Raw genomic sequence first — 25921 nt, forward strand, 5'->3', positions numbered from 1 at the left:
GTCAGAATGGCTGAGATTAAAAAAAAAAAAAACCCTCAGGAGAAAGCAGGTGCTGGAGAGATTTTGGAGAAAGAAAAATACTCCTCCATTGCTGGTGGGATTACAGCAAGCTAGTATAACCACTCTGGAAATCAGTCTGGTGGTTCCTCAGAAAACTGGGCATTATACTACTGGAGGATCCCACTCCTGGGCATATACCCAGAGGATTCCCCAGCATGTAATAAGGACACATGCTCCACTATGTTCATAGCAGCCCTATTTATAATAGCCCGAACCTGGAAAGTGTGCAGATGTGTCTCAAGGGAGGAATGGACACAGAAAATGTGATATATATATGTATATATATATACACACACAATGGAGTACTATTCAGCCATTAGCAACAATGAATTCATGAAAATTTTAGAGAAATGAATTTAACTGGAAAATATCATCCTGAGTGAGGTCACCCAATCACAAATGAACACACATGGTATGCACTCACTGATAAGTGGATATTAACCCAGAAGCTTGGAAAACCCAAGACATATTTCACATATCAAATGATGACCAAGAAGGAGGAAGAACAAAGTATGGATACTCAGGGCTTCTGTAGAAAGGGGAACAAAATACACACAGAAGGAGATGCAAAGGGTGGAGCAGAATCTGAGGGAAAGACCATCCAGAGGCTACCCCACCCAGGGATCCATCCCATATATATTTAAAAAACCCAGACACTAGTATCGATGTCCACAAGTGCTTACTGACTAGACCTGATATAGCTGTCACCTGGGAGGCTCTGCTAGTGCATGAGAAATACAGAGGGGGGACACTCTCAGCCAGCCATTGAACTGAGCACAGGGTCCTCAATGGAGGAACTAGAGAAAGGACTCAAGGAGATGAAGGGGTTTATAGCACCACAGGAGAAACAACATTATAAGTCACCCAGTATTCCCAGAGCTCCCATGGACAAAATCATCAACCATAGAGTACACATGGAGTTACCCTCGGCTCCAGACACATAGGCAACAGAGGATGGCCTTGTTGGAAACCAAAGGGAAGAGAGGCCCTTGGTCCTGGAAACACTTGATGTAGCAGTGTAGAGGAATACCAGGACAGGGAAGTAGGGGAGGGTTGATTGGGGAAGGGGAGATGGCTTATGACATTTTGGGGGGAGGGGAGAACTAGGAAAGGGGACAACATTTCAAATGTAAATAAAGTATATATCTAAGCAAAAAGAATAAAGAGAGAGAAAAGGGCTTAAAAATGTGGATTAGGTATGCATATAATATCACTATCAAAATACCAGTTAAGGCAAGATGATTGCTTGAGTACCAGAATTTGAGACTAGCATGGGTAACATAATAAACAATCCATGTAAAAAGGAAGGAAGGAAAGAAGGAACGAAGGAAGAAAAAGAGAAGGAAGGAAGGAAGGAAGGAAGGAAGGAAGGAAGGAAGGAAGGAAGGAAGGAAGGAAGGAAGGAAGGAAAAGAGAAGGAAGGAAGGAAGGAAGGAAGGAAGGAAGGAAGGAAGGAAGGAAGGAAGGAAGGAAGGAAGGAAAAGAGAAGAAAGGAAGGAAGGAAGGAAAACAGAAGGAAGGAAAGGAAGGAAGGAAGGAAGGAAGGAAGGAAGGAAAGGAAGGAAGGAAGGAAGGAAGGAAGGAAGGAAGGAAGGAAGGAAGGAAGGAAGGCAGGGAGGGAGGGAGGGAGGAAGGGAGGGAGGGAGGGAGGGAGGGAGGGAGGGAGGAAGGAAGGAAGGAAACAAAAGGAGTAGATTAATATTGGTCTCAGAGGCACATATTAGTTTCCATGTCACAACTCAGCTAACAATTATACTCCCGCTCAGAGTGTACCTTGCATTAACCCTGGGTTCCCAAGATTTAACCTGAAATGTTCTTTTTAACTCTTAAGTGTCCTAATGTTAAGAAAACATAAATTCAAGAAGAGCTCCCAGTCAGTCTTTTACAAAAGAAGGCCAAGTTGTTTGACCGTAAAGTGTTAATCCCACCAGGTGAGAATAAGATGACTACCACATTTTTGAGCCAAATTTGAAGCAAGCTTTCTTAAATACTGGCCACGATGGTGAACACTGGCCAGATCTATACCTGGCATCTCAAATATACATTCCAAACCTTACATCAGAACATATTTTTTCCTTCAGTTACAATTCAATAAAAATGAAAAGTCATGCATTTCAGTGCTGACTCAGAAGATAGGAGCACTGCCAGATCTGGCAGATCAGGGTTTGATTCCCAGTACCCACATGGTGGTTCACAACTCACCTACTACTCCAAGTCCAGCCTCTTCAGACATAATACATTAATATAGTACACAGACATGTATGAGGCAAAACACACATTCACATAACATAAAATAATAATCTTTTTAACGAAATGAGAATTCAAGGACTATTAAATTGAATACTATTATTTTAAATTGAAAAGGATTGTAATTATGTATGAGAATTTTAACTATTGCTGTGATAGTCTCGGTTGAGTTTACAGAATGGTGTTTTAACATATATACATGAGTGTTCTGTGTTGTTAGAAGTCAAAAGACTTGACATGAAATTATTCTTTAGAATGAGCTTTATTAGGAAAGAATGGCATGGCAGCCATGATGGGCTTCAAAAGGGGAGAGCATTATAAGATATAGAGCAGCACTCTGTAGAGAAACTTCCCTTCCAATACAGAGAGGAGCTACATTAGAAGAGATAGTTACAAGAAAGAGCATAACTAAGATCCTGAAGGGAGGGACAAACACTTTAGCTCAAGAAAACAAAGAGTGTTTCTGAGTCATAGATTTTCAGGGAGCTAGACAATCTTCATACCATGAGGTCGGACCTAGCCTAGCCTACACATCAAGGGACAGAGATAGACATTAAATAAAAACATCAACTTATCCTTTAAAAGTTATTTTAGTGTTGTGCATGGTGGTGCATGCCTTTAATGTTAGCACTTGGAAGGCAGAGGTAGGTGGATCTACATGCATTTGAGGCCAGCTTAGTCTACAAAGCTAGTTCCAGGACAGCCAGGGCTCTACAAAGAAACCCTGTCTCATAAACAACAAATGTCAGGTGGTTATAGCATATGCCTTCAGACTCATCATTCTCTTTTTTTTTCAATTTTTTTTATTTCATTCAATATATTTTTATTTACATTTCAAATGATTTCCCCTTTTCTGATCCCCCACTCCCCGAAAGTCACATAAGCCCCCTTCCCTCCCCCTATTCTCCCACCCACCCCTTCCCACTTCCCTGTTCTGGTTTTGCCTTATAAATAACAAAAAAAATTAGATTTATTTGTTTTATTTTATGTTTATAATGCTTATATGTATATGCATCAAATCTGTGCCTAGTACAGACAAAGGTTATAAGAAGGCTTCAGATTCCCTGGAATTGGAGTCTAGATGATTTTTAACCACCATATGGAAGCTAGGACCTTAACCTGGGACCTCTCAAAGATAAGTGCTCTTAACTGCTCATCTATCTCTCCAGACCCATCAATTTATTTTTGAAAACATTTATCTATTACTATTCTGTGTGATTATAATGTGTGTGCATAAGCAGATATGTGGCACTCGGTCAGGGGATAATTTTATGGACTTGGTTCTATTATTCCATTTTTGAGTTCCAGGATCAAACTAAAATTACTAGGCTTGTACAATAAGCCTCTTTTCCTACTCTGCCATCTCACAAGGCCATCATAAGCTTATCTTGCAGCTATATGGGGGAATAACTTCAAAGCCACATGAAAACATGTCTTCTTATCAAATATCTGTCTTAAGGAGTAAGGACAAATATAGCTTGAGAGAGTCATGGTCTGATTTTTGCAAGGAGGAAAGAGTAGCTAGATGTTATGCATTCTGTCACATGAAAGGGTTTGGAAGCAATAAATAGGTCCTCCCTGATACAAATATATCACTCACAGAAAACTATAGATTGCAGAAGTGTTAGACAAAGAAGTCACAAGTAGATTGAGGAAAGTCTGCAAATAGATTTATGAGGATATTATTCACTATCCTCACAATAAAAGAAGAGTTAGGAATTATGCTTGTTTTGTTTCATTTTGTTTTGCTTTGTTGCTTTTATTTTTCATAGCCTCTTTAGGATAGGTGTGGGGTATAGTTCTCCAGTGAACATGAGTATTTGTCAAGCTTTAAGACAAACTAATAGCCAGACAGTCAAAATGCACCACCTAGGTAAATATTTATTTCCTGGACTATGGTAAACATGTTTTCTGTTTGGTATCAGAAAGAACCCTTGGACATTAGAAAGAATCCACATTGTCTACCAAGGCAATTTCCTCATCTGGTGGTAACTATGACTCATGTAAACCTTAGAGAAGACAATAGCTTAAGTGTGATTAGCCAGCAAATCAAGCAAAAGTGGAAGTGCTTGAAATTTTAAAACAAAATCAGCAACACAAAATAATACTGTTTTCAAAGAGCAATAAATGTTTGTCCCTGCCCTTTTTCTTTTCTTTTTAAAAATCTCTTGGCAGGTTGAGAGAAAATAACAAAGAAATCAAGAGGGCCTTCAAATTCACACAGGAATGTATTGAGCCATGGAAAAGAGCTGAGAATTAAGATTTGTTGGATGATTTGGTACTCATTCATTTTCCTTCAAATTACACTTTGAGTTCTACCGTATTCATATTTAGCACAGTGACTAACAGATTATAGGAATTCAACATTTTCATTAATTTCCTTGATAAAATTTTCTAAGCAATTCCTACATATTGGGCACTATGCTTAGCTATGAACAAGATAGCACTGATGTCTCATAGACGAAGAACCTTCATTCCAGTAATCATCTTTTGAATGGATGTAGAGAAGTAGTTTGTTTTGTTTTGTTTTCCTTTTAGAGCTAAGGGTACCTTGGTAGCCGAACTCATGCCTTTTGTTTACAAGGCCAGAGTTTAATCCTTGACGTGACACAAAGAAAAATTAAATACACAATAGAAACCCAGAAAACTGCTATACCACTCCTGGGCATATACCCAGAGGATTCCCCACCATGTAATAAGGATACATGCTCTACTATGTTCATAGCAGCCCTATTTATAATTGCCAGATGCTGGAAAGAACCCAGGTATCCCTCAACAGAAGAGTGGATGCAAAAAATGTGGTATATATACACAATGGAGTACTATTCAGCCATTAGAAACAACGAATTCATGAAATTCTTAGGCAAATGGATGGAGCTAGAGAACATCATACTAAGTGAGGTAACCCAGACTCAAAAGGTGAATCATGGTATGCACTCACTAATAAGTGGATATTAACCTAGAAAACTGGAATACCCAAAACATAATCCACACATCAAATGAGGTACAAGAAGAAAGGAGGAGTGGCCCCTTGTTCTGGAAAGACTCAGTGAAGCAGTATTCAGCAAAACCAGAACGGGGAAGTGGGCAGTGGTGGGTGGGAGGACAGGGGAAGAGAAGGGGGCTTACGGGACTTTCGGGGAGTGGGGAGCTAGAAAATGGGAAATCATTTGAAATGTAAATAAATTATATCGAATAAAAAAAAAAGAAACCCAGAAAACATTATTTTACTGGACTTATAAAAGGTCTCCACAATCAGCAAATTATATAGAACCCATCAAAATGGAAAGCAAAAAATAATGTATATCCTTCATAATTCTTGAATATAATTATGTTCAATGTAAATAAACAATATGGGAGAAATTTGGGCTTCGAAGTTGCCTTATGCTTAGTTGCATTAATTTTTCCACATTCTAACATTGTAATCAATATGAATATAATGAACATTATATATAATGAATATTATTTTTTCTCTTTCATCATCAAATTGAAGGAAAGTAGGAAAAGAAGGGAAGGGGAGGGAAAGGAAAGAAAGGAAATGAGAGGAAGAAAAGAAAATGGATATGCCAAAGTCTTATATTAGGAATGTTGAAAAACAAGATGTTTATTTAAAATGTACTTGTTGTGGTAACGTTTAAGAATAATGTCTGTTAATTCAGTCAACTAACATGAGCTAAGCACCTATTGTAAGCATGGTACTATGCTTCTGTCTGGAGATCACCCAGCAAATAAAATTATGCCCCCTGTCCTCACAGAACATATAAAAAGACTTTTCTTTTTACTCTCCCCTGGCATGCCTTTAGTGAAGAATTGCTGCAAACTAGATTATGAGTACTCACAGAGCAGATGGCAGTATTTTGCCCATCTGGACTAGTTCTAAAGAAAAGACCCTTGTGTATCAATAGATAAGGTTTCTTCTAGTTCTAAGCTTTCACGGTCTTTGATCAAATGGTACAAATAGGAAGTCTGCTTTCAGATTGATGTTTTACTTTTATTAGTATTATAAAATGGAAACAAGGGGCATGACCTATTAATTCAGAGGAAATCCTATTCCTTTACTCTCTTTAAATAATTTCATTTTACACTTCTTAAACTCTTTCTGCTCAACTTACCTTCAGTCCACTTTTACCTCAGTTTAGTTTTCATCCTTCCTTTGTCTTCCTTTGGTGACTTAAACAACTTGCTCTTGTCAGGTGGAGAGTCTCATATTTCAAATCAACTCTTGCACCTATGTACTACTCTTTCCTCTTCTAATAGCCTTATTTCCCGTTTCCCAGATTTGAAATCAAGAAGTGGACTATTTCAAACATCAAGCTCATGTTAGAGAGTGGCACAATATGAGAACACTTGCTAATTGAACAGGTGTGAAGCCTTGGGTTCTATTCTCAGCTCCGCAAAAACAAATCAAAAGAAGCCCTAGTAATCAAATGAATCCTTTCTTCAAAATAATCCTATTTACCTTCATTTTAAATTTATTTTTAAAGTATTTCTCAAAAGACGTGTTTTGATAATATTTTTTTCTTCCCCCAATTCCCTTTGGAACATTCAGTACAAACACCTTGTCTCAAGAATTGGGGAATCTATGCAGAAGAGAAAGAAAAACTAAGAGCCAGAGGTGGTAAATGACTCCAAGGAACCAGCATGTTCCGACACAGCATGGCTAATGCACATATGAGCTCACAGAGACTGACAGAACAAATAAGACCTGCGCAAGTTCAAACCAGACAAAATCCTACCACTATGTATCTTCTTTGATATTCCATACAATTCTAAGCTAATTGCTGCAAATGACTCCAAGTTCAGTCAACCGAGACAATCCCTAAGTGGTCACTGCAGACTTGGTATCTTAAAAGCAAGCTTTTCATCATGTCTCACTTGCCAATGAGTTAAGCTTTGAAAGAACAGAAGCTACTACCTTCGTTTAATGCATATATAACATATTCTTTTTAATACCTACAAGTGCACATAAATTGAAAACGTAACAGAGAATAATTAAAATTGTCTGAATGCAAGGTACTGGTATCTAGCTTCTGTTTCCAACTGCTGGCTTACATATATTATTTCATATTGCTTAAAATCGATTAGTTGAAAAATTCTAATGTAGGTGAGCTATTGTTTCAAAACCTTATCAACTTTTTCATGAATTCTTGCTCACAGAATAAAGTGCTTTGTTGGTAAGGAGCTACAGCTTGTAAAGCTCTTGGTCTCCTCCTCACTTTTCTTTCTCATAATCATTTCTTTAGTCAATTTGCAGTCAATCTACATAGAAACTTTCTCCGATGACAATCTGTAAATTCAAAATGTTTATGCTTAATTCTTAGTTATTTTAAAACTGTTTTGTGAATATTTCATTTCAGTAAAAGATAGATTTTTTAATTTGGGACTCCTTTGTGTTTTCATTAAGTTTGAGTCACAGGGAGAGAATTTCACTTTGTTCTTACTTTCACTTCTTGACAATACTGGGTGTAGACTAGAAATTATCTTTTTTGTTCTCCTTATATGGCAATATTTAGCCATAGCCGTTAACAATTAAGGAACTGTAATTGACTCTTGACTCAGGTATTATAGCTACATGGTCCCCAAAACTTGACCATAATTTACTAAGGGACTTGACCTACCATGCACTCATAATCCATGGCCAGTTTCTATTGAGGATTTCTTAATGGTATGATAAAGGATCTCTGATCATTGTCCAATATTCTATTTCCTTTCATATTAATCTCCTGATTTATTTGTTCATAAAATGATACATTCAAAAATTTTAAATAATTATATACTTCAAGCATATATTTATATGTGTTCTTTCATAGCTTTTCTCTGTCAGCTTATGGTATCATGTTTTTAAAGACTGAGACCTCATTCATATTGGATCACAAAATGAAAAAATGACTAAGCATTTATAGATGTACAACCTTGATTTGGTCTTCATAAACTAATTGATTGAAACATGAAGACTATATAGTTTGTGATACATCTCAATGATAATGAACTTCCTTAGCATGTTTAAGGTACTGGACACAATCCAAGGTATGATACCCCTAACACCAAAAAAGAAATTTAAAAGCTAGCTACTTAACAAATATTTACCATATTCTAGTTTGATCTTCCACAAGGCTATTAAGTACAATAACCAGACAGAACAAGTTTGGATAATATTCTCACTGCTAATTCACCCACGAATTAAGCTTGAACAGCAATTTGTTTGTTGAGTATTTTGTTTGTTTTGCTTTGATGGATTCTTGCTCCATAGCGTAGGCTTGCTTTATAAATTTATGTAGTCTAGGTTGTCTATGAGCTTGCAATTCTTCTCCCTCAGCTTTCTGAGTGAAAGGATTATAGGTATGCATCAGCCTACTTGGCCCAAGAATGTTTCTTTTTTAGCCTGTCATGCCTCAGTTTATACATCAATAAAATTGCAGAGTAATATTACTTGTTATCAAGTCATTGTGAATGATAAATTTCAATTCATATTGCTACATACATAGCATTTAACAAATGTGGGTCATTTTGTGTTGTATATGATACCCTGTTCATTATACTTTCTTCCTCTCCATTTATTAACAATAATAGGAAAATTTTAGAGACATTGTACTAATCAGGATTCTCTAGGACCTCAGTGAGGGCAGGGGGAGATAGATGATAGATGGTAGGTAGACAGATGATAAGTATAATAGGTAGAGAGAGAGGGGGGCGGGGAGGGTGAGAGAGGTAGGTAGATAATTGCTTAGAAGGTCTTAGATCATATCTATGGAAGCTAAGAAGTTTCATGATTTTGTGTCAGCATGCTGGGGACCCAGAACAGTTGATGAAAGGAAGCCTATCCAAGTCCAAAGGCAAAAGAGTAAATTTTAGTTCCATCTCACAGATCAATGCCCAAGCTGAAGTAGGTGAGCAGGATAGTAAAAAAGAAATCCTGTGTCAGGCCTTCAGTTGATTTGCATAAAGCCAACCCATCTTGGGGAAGGCAATCTACTTCACTGAAATTCTTAATTCCAATTTTATTTTTTAACAGTCATTTTAAAGGTGCCTTCACAGATACATTCAGAAGTAATGTTTTGGTAAAGTTTACACATAAAATTGACTGCCACAGCTATGCAATCATTGTTTTTTTCTCTTTTCCTCTCTTGCTGCTCACTCTCAACCTCTCTCTCTCTCTCTCTCTCTCTCTCTCTCTCTCTCTCTCTCTCTCTCTCTCTCTCTCTCCATTTATTTTACGAAATAGTCATTAAATAAATCTTCGCTATCCCATCCTCTGTACAGGGTTCAGAGAGCCATGTAAAGAGGGGGTGGAGACAGACACATGCAAAGAGGGGCCTTGACCACCAAGTGCTTCAGGTTCTATTTCAGGAGACACTCATTTCCTTAGAATTACTGGATGGTACTATACAAATTCCCCATGTATAAACCGTGTGCTATGAGCATGCTGAGGAAGCAATTAATTCTCACCTAGGAGATAGAAAATTAAACATATAAACCCTAGCATCCTAGCAGTGGGAGAGAAGGTGGTTAAAATGTTCTGGGGGAAAACAATGACAGTATAAAAACCCCCCTTAGATATATATCGAACATTGGAGGACAGCTGGTAGTTTGGTGGACTCAGCAGCCAGAGTGTGGCTTGCAGAGCAAAGTTCTAAATCCAGGCAGACAAATCTGAAATTGTTCTAGTGCTTCCCTGTGTATAATAGTAAGGGAAATCCTGCACTGTTTTGAAATCCCGCTTAGTGAAGCCCATCCCAAGATAGACAAGGCAAAAGAAAGAGTTTAAAAATCATCCTGGGTCTACATGAGATATTTCATTGAGATCTATATTAGATATTTCATTGATACTGGAAAGTCAGGGTTAATATTAGTTTAGACTTCTTGATGAAACCGAGAACTGCTTTATTTCTGGACTATTCTCCAGAGCACAAGAAACTAAATTCTGGTGCCTTTGGGCAAGCTCTGAACATTTCGTTGTTTAGCATGGGCTGTTGACAACTAAACTAAGATCCAGAGTCATGAAGAGGATGCCTGGGGCCATGACTAATAGTGAGTTGGTGAAATGCCAGATGAGGAGGTTTATCATTTCATACCTTCCAAAAGGTCTCCCCCTTTCCCTACCAAGAATGGAATTCAATAAGCTTGAACAGGACACTGTGTAAATGTATCATAGAAAAGCCTAATAGGAAAAAAAAGAATGATAATTCATACCATGCTGCCTGGGGTATATTATCTTTTCTAAATGCACCAAAAACTGAACCCTGAAATTTTCTTTCAGCTCATTTCCCACCCTGACTTACCACAAATTTAAGCCTTGCCTCTACTTCTTAATGTGTGTATATAAATGTTTACATGGGTGTGTGATTATATGTGTATATAGGTATATGTGCATGTACATATATGGGTATATTCCTGTTAGAATCTGAAACAACCTTGTGTCAACTTCAGAATCACCTTTTCTGAAGGTTTCTCATTGGCCTAGAAAAAAACAATTAGGCTACATTGACTGGCCAGAAGGTCCTATAGATCTTCCTGTCTGCACTAGCATTATAAACATGTGCCACCACAGCCAGTACTTTTACCTAGGTCAGTGGTTCTCAACCTGTGGTTTTCGACCCCTTTGAGGGTTAAATGACCCTTTCACAGGAGTCAGATGTTTATATAGTCAGATATTTATATAGTGAGTCATTGCAAACTGACAATGATGAAGCAGCAAAAAATAATTTTTTGGTTGGGAGGTCACCACACTATGAGGAACTTTATTAAAGGGTCACAAAATTAGGAAGGTTGAGGACCATTGACATAAATTCTAGAAACTGTCAAACTTGGGTCTTTTTTCTTGAGACATAGTGCCTTACTGACTGAACTATCTCCCCAACTCATCCTTTTATATCTTATTTTTTTCTGTATTTTTGTTTCATTATGCTTTGTTTTTTTTTTTTGTTGAGGTGGGACTGTTATACTATGTAGCTCTAGATAGCTTTAACTCATGACTTTTCTGCTTCAACACCTAGAGTGCTAAAATTTCAGATGTATGGCACTAATGCTTGACTAATAATTATCATCAACTTTTGATTGTCTATTGTTAAGAATTAAGTATAACTCAATAACTACTAATAAGTTACTAAATTCATTTAACAAGAATCATTAGTATCAAAAACAATCAACTATGACCCAACGCCAAATATGAATTGACAAGACCCTATCCATACTCAGTATAATACCTTGTGACAATTTTCCCAGCATTTTGTAAAATAAATTAGATTGTGTACTTTATTGGTGATTTTCAATGGAGGGAGTTATAAAAGTATCATTTTAAAACTGTCAAAATAGAGCAACTTCCTTGTGTTTGACCTTGGTTTGATAAAAATGAGTGTTGGAGAACATTTCGAGTTAGGAATTATTAAAGACAGACTTATAAAGTGATGCTTTTCTTTTCTTAGCCTTAGAGACCCAAAACATCTTACCATAAAGGAAACAGTGTTTTAATTGTTCCTCATTAAAGGTGATGAGACAACATCATTTCTCCTCTCTTCCTCCCAGGTGGCTGTGGAGGACCGCATCAGGCAGCTGCATGAAGCCCACAGGGACTTTGGCCCAGCATCCCAGCATTTCCTTTCCAGTAAGTCACTTTCATTGTTCCCTGCTTAACCTCTTCAGTGTATCTTAGTAGATAAACATTGGGCAGTGTTGAATTAACAGTAGTCTCAGTGAAGCAGTATAGAACAAAATCAGAACAGGGAAGTGGGAAGGGTTGGCTGGGAAAACAGGGGGAGGGAAGGGGACTGATGGGACTTTCGGGGAGTGGGGGTCCAGAAAAGGGGAAATCACTTGAAATGTAAATAAATATATCAATAAATTAAAAATAAATAAATAAATAAATAAATATTTAAAAACTTTAATTTAAAAAAAAAACAGTAATCTCTGTCAAGTACACTAGAGATATATTTCATCCTAAACTCTTATTTAGTCCTGGAACATGAGGCCCAGTTAAATCATTTTTCCTAGTCATCAGCTAAAACACAATTGTTTCCTCCAATATGTTCTCTAGTACTGACTTAAATAATATTTTGAATATCTCATAGTTACAACTCACTCCATAAAGGTGATCATTATAAAATCATATCATCCCACAATATATGTTATTGTGAATATAATTTTTTCTGTGTTAGACTCAAATTCAGGCCTTGTTAGACTCAAATTCAGGGCCTTGTTTATGGTAAGCAATCATTGTATCACTGAGCTAAATTCCTAGCTTTTGTTCTTATGAGACAAGGTCTCACTATGTACCTGAAACTGACTTCAAACTCACTATCCTTTTGCCTCAGCCTCTCAAGTGCTGGAGTTACAGACATGTGACACAGTGCCCAGCTAAAGTTTTTAACAAAAGTCACTAAATACTTTCATCTCAAATTGTTATTTCACCCTAATTATTTTCACTTCTCTTTTAACATTATTTTAATGTTCCCTTTTATTTACAAATTTTTATAATTTGTTCATTGGATTTTGTAATCAATTGCATTATTTTTATATTATTGGTAAACATTACATGTTTTATAATTACTACAAAGATAGTTTTAATTTATGTAAAGTTTTACTGGAACATTCTCTTAGTATAACAATGAATACCGAATTGGCAAGCACCTGTTTTCCTCTAATTATTTTTGGTAATTTTTAATATCTCTATGGTTATATGTTTCTGTGGAAATGTATATAAATATATTTCTATATAAATACATACAAATATATTTCCATAGAAACATTATATATAATATACATATAAATGTTGCATATTAAGTAGTTTTAGAGTATTAAAGTCAACAGTTGCACTTGATAGAATTAATACCTCCTAGCATTTTATGTATGACATTTTGTTTCTATATGATTATGTATGTGGTTTTAAGATCACTTAAATACAGTTGCTTTGAGATATGCAATTATATAAACACTAATTTATTTGATTCTTCTAGCAAGTCCATGAGGTGGTTCAGTATTAAACTCATTTTAATGATGAGGAAATTAAGAAATCTGCATTTATACAGCTAGTGAATAAGCAAGTCACAATAAATTCAGACTCAAAAAAGTGGTTGCAGGGTCTATATTTAACCACTACACTATAACTTAACAATTTCTATATAAGAAGTAAGTAACTCTGCAGGGTCTCCCTTCAAACACGTTATTGTGTGTGTGTGTGTGTACATGCGCATGTGTGCGCATTCACACACATGTGTGTGGGTGTGATATACTTTGTAATGTGGGCCTGAACACCTGTGCATAAAGTTATAGATGTATATGCACTGTGTAGAGACCAGAGATTGGCTAGCTTTCTTTTTTGTTCTCCACCATTTTTTGAGGCAGGATCTCTAAATGATTCTTAATCTCAGCAATTCAGCTAGAGCAACTAGTTACTTAGTTCTCGAGATCTCCCTATCTCTACGTCTCTACCTCTGAGGTTACAGAGATACCACTATTCCCAGCTTTTTTGTTTGTTTGTTTTGTTTTGTTTTGTTTTTTTATTCGATATATTTTTTATTTACATTTCAAATGATTTCCCCATTTCTAGCCCCCCACTCCCCGAAAGTCCCATAAGCCCCCTTCTCTCCCCCTGTCCTCCCACCCACCCCTTCCCACTTCCCCGTTCTGGTTTTGCCGAATATTCCCAGCTTTTAAGTGAGGATCTGAAGTCAGATCCTTATACTTGCACAGCAATCACTTTCCCCACTGAACCACACCACCAGTTTTGATCCATTCTTTTATTGCTAAAATATTTCTTCCCCAGTCTTCTATTTTCTTTTTTATTAAACTAATAAAATTTATTTTAAAATATATAACTTATTATTGACATTTTTAAGTCATCAAGATAATTTATAAGAGTTAAATGCCTCTTAAACATACATGATGTCTTCTGAAGCTAAAAGTACTATGCACTCAAACAGTTTTTAAAATCTTTTTGGAACATTAAACATAATAGAAGTAGAAGAAATCATTTATGGCTTCATAGAATGAATTAATTGGGTAGTATTCCTTCTTTTTCTATTTTGTGGAATAGTTTGAAGAGTATTGGTATTAGGTCTTCTTTGGAGGTTTAATAGGCGAAACCCATCTGGTCCTGGGCTTTTTGTTGTTGTTGTGTTGTTGTTGTTGTTGTTGTTGTTGTTGTTGTTCGAAGACTTTAAATGACTGCTTCTATTTCTTTAGTGGTTATGGGACTTTTAGATGCTTTATATATAACCCTTTCTGTTTTAATTTAGGTATTTTGTATCTGTCAAGAAAATTGTCCATTTCATCCAGATTTTCCAGTTGTATTGAATAAAAGCTTTTGTAGTAGGATCTGATGATTTTTTGAATTTCCTCAGTTTCTGTTGTTATATCTCCCTTTTCATTTCTGATTTTGTTTATTTGGATACTGTCTGTGTGCCCTCTGGTTAGTCTGGCTAAAGGTCTATCTATCTTGTTGATTTTTCTCAAAGAACCAGCTCCTGGTTTTGTTGATTCTTTGTATAGTTCTTTGTGTTACTATTTGGTTGATTTCAGCCCTGAGTTTGATGATTTCCTGCCTTCTACTCCTCTTGGGTATATTTGATTCTTTTTGTTCTAGAGCTTTCAGATGTGGTGTCAAGCTGCTAATTTATGCTTTTTCCAGTTTCTTTTTGAAGGCACTCAGAGCTATGAGTTTTCCTCTTAGCACTGTTTTCATTGTGTCCCATAAGTTTGGGTATGCTGTGCCTTTATTTTCATTAAATTCTAAAAAGTCTTTATTTCTTCATTTCTTCCTTGACTAAGGTATCAAGTAGGACATTGTTCAGCTCCCATGTGCTTGTGGGCTTTCTGTTGTTTTTTGTTGCTATTGAAGACCAGCCTTAGTCTGAGGTGATCGGATAGGATACATGGGATTATTTTAATATTCTTGTATCTGTTGAGGTCTGTTTTGTGACCAATTGTATAGTCAGCTTTAGAGAAGGAATTGTGAGGTGTGAGAAGAAGGTATATTCTTTTTTTAAGGATGAAATGTTCTAAAGTATATATTAAATCCATTTGCTCTATAACTTCTGTTAGTCTCACTGTGTCTCTGTTTAGTTTCTGTTTCCATGATCTGTCCATTGAGGAGAGTGGGGTGTTGAAGTCTACCACTATTATTGTGTGAGGTGCAATGTGTGCTTTGAACTTTAGTAAATTTACTTTTATGAATGTGGACTCCCTTGCATTTGGAGCATAGATGATCAGAATTGAGCGTTCTTCTTGGTATATTTTTCCTTTGATAAATATGAATTGCCCTTCCTTATCCATTTGTTGAAATTTGATTTTATTCCATATTAGAATGGCTACTCCAGCTTGTTTCTTGGGACCATTTGCTTGGAAAATTGTTTTCCAGCCTTTTACTCTGAGGTACTGTTTGACACTGAGGTGCATTTCCTGTATGCAGCAGAATGCTGGGTCCTATTTACATATCTAGTGTGTTGTTCTGTGTCTTTTTTACTGGGGAATTGAGTCCCATTGATGTTAAGAGATATTAAGGGATAGTGATTGATGTTTCCTGTTATTTTTCATGTTATTTTTATGTTTGTATGGCTATCTTCTTTTGGGTTTGTTGAAAGAAGATTATTTTCTTGCTTTTTCTAGGGTGTAGTTTCCCTCCTTGTGTTGGTGTTTTCCATCTCTTATCCTTTGTAGGGCTGAATGTGTGGAGAGATATCGTGTAAATTTGTTTTTGTCATGGAATATCTTGTTTTCTCCATCTATGATAATTTAGAGTTTTGCTGAACATAGTAGCCCGGGCTGGCATTAGTGTTCTCTTAGGGTCTGTATGAGATCTGCCCAGGATCTTCTAGCTTTCATATTCTCTGGTGAGAAGTCTGATAGGTCTGTACTTAAATGTTACTTGGCCCGTTTCCCTTGCTGCTTTTAATATTCTTTCTTTGCTTTGTGCATTTGGTGTTTTGACTATTATGTGACAGGAAGAATTTCTTTTCTGTTCCAATCTATCTGGAGCTCTATAGGTTTCTTATATGTTTATGTGCATCTCTTTCATTAGGTTAGGGAAGTTTTCTCCTATAATTTTGTTGAAGATATTTACTGGCCATTTTAGTTGGAATCTTCACTCTCATCTTTACCTGTTTTTCCTTAGATTTGGTCTTTGCATTGTGTCCTGGATTTCCTGGATGTTTTGGGTTAGCAGCTTTTTGTATTTTGAATTTTCTTTGACTGTTGTGTCAATGTTTTCTATGGTATCTTCTGCACTTGAGATTCTTTCTTCTATCTCTTGTATTCTGTTGGTGATGCTTGCATCTATGACTACTCATTTCTTTCCTAGATTTTCTATCTCCAGACATGTCTCCCTTTGTGATTTCTTTATTGTTTCTACTTCTACTTTTAGCTCCTGGATGGTTTTGTTCAATTCCTTCTCTTGTTTGGTTGTGTTTTCCTGTAATACTTTAAGGGACATTTTAGTTTCCTGTTTAAGGGCTTCTACCTGAGTTCTTTTATATTTCTTTTAGGGAGTTATTTATTTTTTTATTCAATATAAAATGTTCAACTTCATTAGTCATTAGGAAAATGCAAATCAAAACAACCCTGAGATTTCACCTTACACCAGTCAGAATGGCTAAGATTAAAAATTCAGGAGACAGCAGGTGTTCGCAAGTATATGGAGAAAGAGGGACACTCCTCCACTGCTGGTTTCATTTTATTTACATTTCAAATGATATCCCCTATTCTGCCCCCTCCACTCCCCAAAAGTCCTATAATCCCCCTTCCCTTCCCCTGTTCTCCCACCCACCCCTTCCCACTTCTCTGTTCTGGTTTTGCCCTATACTGCTACACTGAGTCTTTCCAGAACAAGGGGCCACTCCTCCGTTCTTCTTGTACCTCATTTGATGTGTGGAGTATGTTTTGGGTATTCCAGCTTTCTAGGTTAATATCCACTTATTAGTGAATGCATAACATGATTGATCTTTTGAGACTGGGTTACCTCACTTAGTATGATATTCTCCAGCTCCATCCATTTGCCTAAGAATTTTATGAATTCATTGTTTCTAATGGCTGAATAGTACTCCATTGTGTAGATATACCACATTTTTTGCATCCATTCTTCCGTTGAGGGATACCTGGGTTCTTTCTAGCTTCTGGCTATTATAAATAGGGCTGCTATGGACATAGTGGAGCATGTATCCTTATCACATGCTGGAGAATCCTCTGGGTATATGCCCAGGAGTGGTATAGCAGGATCTTCCGAAAGTGAGGTGCCCAGTTTTCTGAGGAACCGCCAGACTGATTTCCAGAGTGGTTGTACCAATTTGCAACACCCCTCCCCCAGCAGTGGAGGAGTGTTCCTCTTTCTCCACATCCTTGCCAACACCTGCTGTCTCCTGAATTTTTAATCTTAGCCATTCTGACTGTTGTAAGGTGAAATCTCAGGGTTGTTTTGATTTGCATTTCCCTAATGACTAATGAAGTTGAACATTTTTTAAGATGCTTCTCCGCCGTCCAAAGTTCTTCAGGTGAATATTCTTTGTTTAACTCTGTACCCCATTTTTAATAGGGTTGTTTGGTTTTCTGGGGTCTAACTTCTTGAGTTCTTTGTATATATTGGATATTAGCCCTCTATCTGATGTAGGGTTGGTGAAGATCTTTTCCCAATTTGTTGGTTGCCAATTTGTCCTTTTGATGGTGTCCTTTGTCTTACAGAAACTTTGTAATTTTATCAGGTCCCATTTGTCAATTCTTGATCTTAGAGCATACACTATTGGTGTTCTGTTCAGGAACCTTCCCCCTGTACCGATGTCCTCAAGGGTTTTCCCCAGTTTCTTTTCTATTAGCTTCATAGTGTCTGGCTTTATGTGGAGGTCCTTGATCCATTTGGAGTTGAGCTTAGTACAAGAAGACAAGGATAGATCAATTTCCATTCTTCTGCATGCTGACCTCCAGTTGAACCAGCACCATTTGTTGAAAAGGCTATCTTTTTTCCATTGGATGTTTTCAGACCCTTTGTCAAGGATCAAGTGGCCATAGGTGTATGGGTTCATTTCTGGATCTTCAGTCCTGTTCCATTGATCTGCCTGCCTGTCACTGTACCAATACCATGCAGTTTTTAACACTATTGGTCTGTGGTATTGCTTGAGGTCAGGGATACTGATTCCCCCAGGATTTCTTTTGTTGTTGAGAATAGTTTTAGCTATCCTGGATTTTTTGTTATTCCAGATAAATCTGAGAATTGCTCTTTCTAACTCTATGAAGAATTGAGTTGGGATTTTGATGGGAATTGTGTTGAATCTGTATATTGCTTTTGGCAAAATGGCCATTTTAACTATATTAATCCTGACGACCCATGAGCATGGGAGGTTTTTCCATTTTTTGAGGTCTTCTTCCATTTCCTTCTTCAGAGTCTTGAAGTGCTTGTCATACAGATCTTTCACATGTTTGGTAAGAGTCACCCCAAGTTACGTTATACTGTTTGTGGCTATTGTGAAGGGTGTGATTTTAGGGAGTTATTTATGTCCTTCTTAAAGTCCTCTATAATCATCATGAGATGTGATTTTATATCAGAGTCTTGCTTTTCTGGTATGTTGGGGTATCCAGGTCTCACAGTGGTGGGAGAACTGACTTCTGATGCTGTCAAGTAGCCTTGGTTTATTTTTTTTATGTTCTTTCCCTTGCCTCTTGCCATCTGGTTGTCTCTGGTGTTAGCTTGTCTTGCTGTCTCCGACTGTGGCTTTTCTGTCCTGAAAGCCTATGTGTCTCTACTCCTGGGAGAACAGTTCTCTCTGGGAGGAATTTGGGTATGGAGAGCTGTGGCACAGGATCAGCTCTGGGGTGCAGATGGATTACTATTTTGAATTTGTTAATTTAATAAAAACATTCATGCTCCCAAATACTGTTCAATATTTGAGTAGAAGCTTTGCCTTTTGTTTTCACTTGGTCATTATCTTTGACAACAAAATTTCATAAAAGATGTTAATCCTGTCATTCATCTGCCGTTCAAAAATACACAAACACACACACACACACACACACAAGTTAGGTTATAAATCATAAGTTCTTGAGTTAGTCTAGTTATTTGGGCAATCTTTTAATACCACACATGATTAGAAGATGAAGCAGGAAAGTTACAGGTAAATTCATTCTTCCATGAGTGAAACTATGGCTTTTAGTAATTCTGCTAGAAAAATCATGAAAGCTGAACATTGTCCTGGCAACAGCCAATCTATTTAAGTTAATTAAGACTAAATGTGATAATGTACTGTTTAGTGACTCATAAACCATAAATACAAATATTACTATTATGAATATTAATTGCTCCTAAGATACCATATATATCCATTACTATCCATTACTATTTTCTTCTCTCTGCACCTCCCCTTAAATTCCCATGTCTTTCCCATTAAACTCTACTCCCAGAAAATGATATGTTACTCATTTAGGGCAGATGACAGGCAAAGTTTAATGTATACTTTTCCCTGGTTATTTGCATTTCAATAGGGTAAAAATCTATAAACCTGAGAGGTGAGTCTCTGGTGGTAGAATATCTGCCATAAGCTCTGAGCTTTCATGAACTAGGTACAGCATCTTCACACCTTTTAAACCATATCATATAATACCTTCTAGAAAGGTCAAGCCTGTAGCAATGTGCACTCAGAAAAAAACTGATCTATCTGCTTGAATGGGACCAGTCCTAGAAGTCAGAAAATTTTGAATATTCATATGGAAAATTAAAATACATATAGACATTCCACTTATATGTGTAAAAATATACTAAAATGTTTAAAACCATGTTGTAGAAATAGGACAGTGAGGCTAAATATAGATTGAATCTTAATGTTGTCTTCTTTAAATTCAAATATCATATACATTCATGTAGAAAAATTTAGACAGCAGTAAGGACAAACAGGAAAATCCAACTACTCAGGTACAACACTCTCCAAATTTTAGTTATATTTTTTCTTTTTGTCTATCTGGGTCTAAGGTCTTCTTCTTCCTTCTCCTCCTCCTCCTCCTTCTCCTCCTCCTCCTCGTCCTCCTCCTCCTCCTCTTCCTCCTCCTCCTCTTCTTCTTTTATCTTTTTCTTCCCCTCTCCTAATCCAGTCATAGCATCCAGTGCTCTTGTGCATGATAACAAGTGCTCTTCTACTGAGCTATATCGCCAGCCTCTTTTGTCTTTCAAATCAGATAAGAATTTAAATTTAAAAAAAAATGATACTCCAGTACTTGGAGCCAGAGACTGACAGTTCAAAAGTACCTTGAGTTCAAGGCCATCCTGGTTTATATAATAAGTTCAATATGATCCAAGAATACACAATGAGGTCTTCTCTCAAAAAAAGAAAGAAAGAAAGAAAGAAAGAAAGAAAGAAAGAAAGAAAGAAAGAAAGAAAGAAAGAAAGAAAGAAAGAAAAAGAAAGAAAGGAAGGAAGGAAGGAAGTGAGAGAGAGAGAGAGAGAAAGAAAGAAAGAAAGAAAGAAAGAAAGAGAAAGAAAGAAACAAACAAAAAAGAAAGAAACAAAGAAAGAAAAATTAAAGTTTTATGACTTTATTTCCCCCTTACTAGTATATTTAAAATACTTTTGTTTACATATCATTCTATCAATTAATAATCTTAATAGCTTACCATATAATTCCTTCTGTGGCTATGCCAAAATTATCAAGAGAATTCTGACTTTTGATACTAAGATTATCACCAATTGTTAACTATTATATTCAGTGTTATGACTCTACTCTATGGTCATCTCAGACGTTCTCTACATGACACATGTCTAGCTACAAAGTTACAGAGTTAAAGTTTGTTTTGATTTGTAGGACTTTCCATGTGGATTATCAATATGAACTGGGAAGTTGCACAAGAAATTAAGTGTCACCTTAAAATCATGTTTGAGGCAGGGCATCTGGAAGTCACTTATTTTCTCTCTAGTTGTTTTCTACAAAAATAAAGCAACTTTATTACTACAAAATAAATTACAAAATAAATTAAATATCTTTGAAGTCATACTAAGTTCATCATAGAAGTGTTGGTTTAATAAATACTTGTCTCTAGGCTAGTAGGAATAGCAGGAGGGTGATTTCTAAACCTCACCAATTACAAATGGAAAGAAAATGATTTTGGGCCACAAACTAGCACTTACCCACCAACAGGCTCTCTCTCTCTCTCTCTCTCTCTCTTTCTCTCTCTCTCTCTCTCTCTCTCTCTCTCTCTCTCTCTCTCTCTCTCTCTCTCTCTGTGTGTGTGTGTGTCTCTCTCCCTCCCTCCCTCCCTCCTATCCTCTCTCCTCTCTCCTCTCCCCCTCTCCTCCCTTCTTCCCTCTCTGTCCCTCTCCCTCTCCTTCTCCCTCTCCCTCTCCCCCTCTCTCTTTCTCTTTCTCTCTCCATTTTTACAGGTGCATACAGTCACTCCCATTGAGAAACTACATGACCAATAGTCATTTTCTGTCAGGTGACACAGACAGACTCTCTCCACTGTTTCTCCCTGATGCCTTCATTTCCCAAACAAGTTGTTTCTGCAATCTTAGATCTGAGTGGAAATGAAAAATGAAAAGGCTGTAAAAAAAATTTTTTTTTCCTTCTCCATTAAGCTAACTTGTGCTTCCTCCTACTTTAAATATTAATTCCTACAACTTAACCAAGGGAGATATTTGAGCAATATAACTTCAATTGTTTCACATATTGTGCTCTTCAAAGTAATATAAAAATACATGTAATTACATAGTTGGAGGTACCATGTCAAGTTCTTTATGTCAGTGATCAAGAAAATATTACAATACTCATTGACAGATCCCAACATCTAAATTTTGTTATTCTTTTGCTTTTTCAAAAATTTAGGAAAACTTTCTAGGATATTTTTCCATTATTTGAGCTTCTATTGTGAATTGTAGTTATTTTAACCAAGAACAAATAAATTTAGCAAAAGCAAAAAATCCTTCAGTAGCAAATAAAAGAACTCATGGTGTCTTCATATGTTATAAGTTCTAGAATTCCTTAGAGAAACATTTTTCAAGCTGTGCTTCTTAGAACATTAATGTTCTGTATGACTTTACTAACTCACTGAGGTTTGACAGAAGTGAGCAATGCTTTCCCTTCTTGATATCTATGGATCTTAGGTAAACATTGGGATTCTTTTTTAAAAAAAGAGAATAGAGAGACTCTTGTTCTTCTTTATACGTATGTGACTGTGGAAACAGTTTTTCAGGTACAATAAATTTATCATTCAATATGTAATATAACACACTGAGCCTTTGCCCAATGTACAATGAAAAAAATAATTCCTAAAAGTAGTGACAATATAACTCTTTTATGAAGAAATTGCATATTTATAAAGCAGAAAGATATACTTTCTGTTTTTCCTTACGCTCCCGACCCCTGTCTAGCCTTAGCCCAGGAGTTACTTCTGTTGTATAACTTCTTAACTTGTGAGATGGGTCCATCATACCTGTACCATTAGCTTTTAGAATCTGAAGTGTGGTTCATTTGGGAATCGTGAATTTTTTTTGATGGAATGGAACAGACAAGAAAATTTTAGGATATAGCACACAAAGACAGTCACATATTGTTTGACCCCTCATTTATCCAGTGAGGGGTATATGTATGTACTAGATTGCAATGTAAAATGCTTTCTTTCTGTGAAACACAGACAAAACTTTTTGGAAAATGCTAAACAATTGCAGTTGACTCCTTATAAATGGCAGAATAGGTGCAAACAATCAAATGATGTGGCCAAGTTCACAAAAATATATATAATAGATCATGGAGGAGCATGATCTAAGGCTTCTGGCCTTCTAAGTTAAATCTCACACTGTCTTTCCTATTAAGTATATATACACAGACTGTGTATATTGCCAAGGGTTTTTCTTTATCTTTCTACTTTGTCTCTTTTTCTATGCTATGCTAAGATGTTTTGCAAAAATTCACTCTTTTCTCTCAGTACCTCTGACTCAAAGATTATCTTATTTATAGTATAGATATTACTTAAGAGTACAAGTTGGCTAAGGCTATAGTACATGTGTATATTCCTAGGCATTAGGGAGACTGTATCAGGAAGATTGTACTGGTCTAGGCAAAATAGGAAAGGCTTTCTCATAAAGGAAAAGAGAGCAGGAAATAGCTACAGTTTGTATATATGGACTGTGTGGGTTCAAATTCGTACCGATATACCTAAGAAATTACTTAATATAACCTTAATTATTATTTAAAACATTGTATAAAATTCATACATGTCAATATTTCATCAGTATTAGAATATATTGCTTTAAAATATATTAGAATATCATACTTCAAAAGCTGGGATATCAAAAGGCATCTTATAAACAATAAGATTTTGAGTCCAGTGGAATACAGTAGCATTATATTATAATAAAGGTCAAATTGTTAATATATATTGGACCCTTAGAGGAGTTCCTGGGACATGGTAAATGTTATGCATGTGTTTGTTACAGGCATTAGTTTTAGTATAATGACTGCTATCATCTTGGCAGTTGAATCTTTTAGATTCGAGCTTCTCACACAATATCATGTATCTTCTTGCAGTTGATTCTCAATGTTAGTTTTAATATCATCTCTGAACATGAATGTAATGTGAAAGTCCAATGCCTCACATATTATAAGGGATGAATTATTGTGTAATTAACGAACAGACAAATAACCCTATGGGTAGACTCTAATTTCTATTATATCAGAATTTCTCAATATTGGTGAAAATTATATTATCTTAGAATGATACATAGGATGATTTTATAGATAAATATTTACAGAATTAATTATTTCTTATCACCAAAATACTAAAAGATAAAATTACTCATAACATTGTTAAAACACATTTGTCTCAGAATCTAACATAATGACTATCATATAGCCAGCACTCAATATATAAAATCACCTTTTATGTTGCATTAATAACTTTACATGCAGCATTTTTATAGAATTCTGCTTTGCCATGTTAAATAGTAAGGGACAATATTGGATTCCAAATTATGGCATGATCACATGGATATTTAAGAATAAGACAACAGAAAGATGCACAGTTGCACTGAAAATAAAAGTACATTCAAATATGAACAGTTATCATGTCATTGTACTTTTGCAGATTATTTATAAGGAGCATATGTTGCTTTCATAATAGAAACAGCAATAAAGGATAAAATTCTTATACTCTAGCTTTTAACCCAATGACCTCTTCAAGTATTATACTCTATTGGTGGCAATGAAACACTGTAAAACAAATTCCTTTCTTATTATTTATTCTAAATGAAAAACTGAACTTTGTCAAGTGGCTTTTCTGTTCACAGATTATGAAACAGTATAAAAAGGAATATCGGTTATTTCTTGGAGACTTTATCATCTTAACAGTTTAATCTTATCCCTGATTAATTCTTTTTTTCTCTTGTCAGAGAAACTCGTGCTTTCATAGCATCTCCTCAATACATTTTGTTTCCAGCTTCAGTGTGACTAATTCTTCACCCTCAAACCTATTCTTTATGTGCATACTTTTTTTCAAATAAAAACAAACAAACCAGGCATAGTCATGCATGCCTTTGATCATAGCACTTGGAATATGGAAACACATGAGTCTTAGTGAGTTTCAGGCTAGCCTGATCTACACAGTGAGTTCTAGGCTAATGAGGTCCTATAATTAAGTCCTATCACAAAAATCATGGGATAGGGGACACCAAACCTTTAAGCTACAGTAATTGCTGACATTCAGATAGTAAATTGTCCTCCAACATAGATCACCATAGCCCTTAGGGAATGGGTGGCTTGAAATATGAGAGTGGTAGTAATTTAGAGCTTCAGATGGGTTTTAATACATCATTCTGATAAAAGTCCAAAAGAATCTTGCAAGTACACTGTGAGGTAATTTTCAGCCTAAAGTTCGTTGTCAAGAATCTCAGGGTAAAATAATTTGGGCTAGTTTCTTCAGCAATAACATGTAATTCTACATGTTTTGAATTGTGACAAAAGTGGTCAAAGCATGATTCTCTAAAGCTAAAGATTGGCTGATAACTGGCACCTGTATCGCAGAACCTATTTCTATGACTTTTTCTCCTCTACTATCTTTTGCATCAAGATTCTGTGTCATTGGCCTTACATAGCCCATGTATTTGAACACATGAGATGTTTTAGGAAAGTTCTACATTTATTTCTTCTCTATGAATTTAAATCCTGGAGATGGCATCATAAAGACAACTAGATCAAGAGATATAATTGATGAACACAAAGGAAATGTGAGGTGGTAAACAAATCTACTTTTGGTAGGATTCAGTCAGTCAGAAATGACCATACAAGGAATCACACATTTTAGTCATCTGTCATACCTAGTTTGTCAGATTACAACTAATAAATACTATGCTGTCTAGATTAACCAAGTCACTTGATGCAAAGGTATAATCCCTATGTTTATCTACCACAAGGGTAATCATTCATTGAAGCTTGTCTAGAACTTCCCAGAATTAAACACCGAAATACTCTGATTCCAGAAAATACCCCCAATTCTAGGGAAATCAGAATAATTAGTCATTTTAACCTTGGAGACATTTCTGTACTAGCACAGCTTTAGGTGGGGCTCCTTATAAAAGCAATTTGTTCAGCAAATATTCTCAGCTGAAGGGAAAGGAGGGAAGTTTCCTATAATATGAGGATGATAGAGCAAGAGTGATTCAAG

General features: G+C 36.1%; 1 protein-coding gene across 1 annotated transcript in view; it reads left to right on the top strand.

Annotated features, from left to right (window-relative positions):
* The window catches only part of Dmd (dystrophin), a 1772476-nt gene that overhangs the window by 1495685 nt on the left and 250870 nt on the right, over positions 1 to 25921 (top strand). Inside the window, exon 55 of the mRNA XM_052170230.1 lies at positions 11830 to 11908. Within this exon, the coding sequence (XP_052026190.1) occupies positions 11830 to 11908 (79 nt within the window). The remainder of the gene's footprint in view (positions 1 to 11829; positions 11909 to 25921) is intronic.

This window comes from Apodemus sylvaticus, chromosome X, assembly GCF_947179515.1.
Source record: "Apodemus sylvaticus chromosome X, mApoSyl1.1, whole genome shotgun sequence".
In the NCBI taxonomy this organism is placed as follows: Eukaryota; Metazoa; Chordata; class Mammalia; order Rodentia; family Muridae; genus Apodemus; species Apodemus sylvaticus.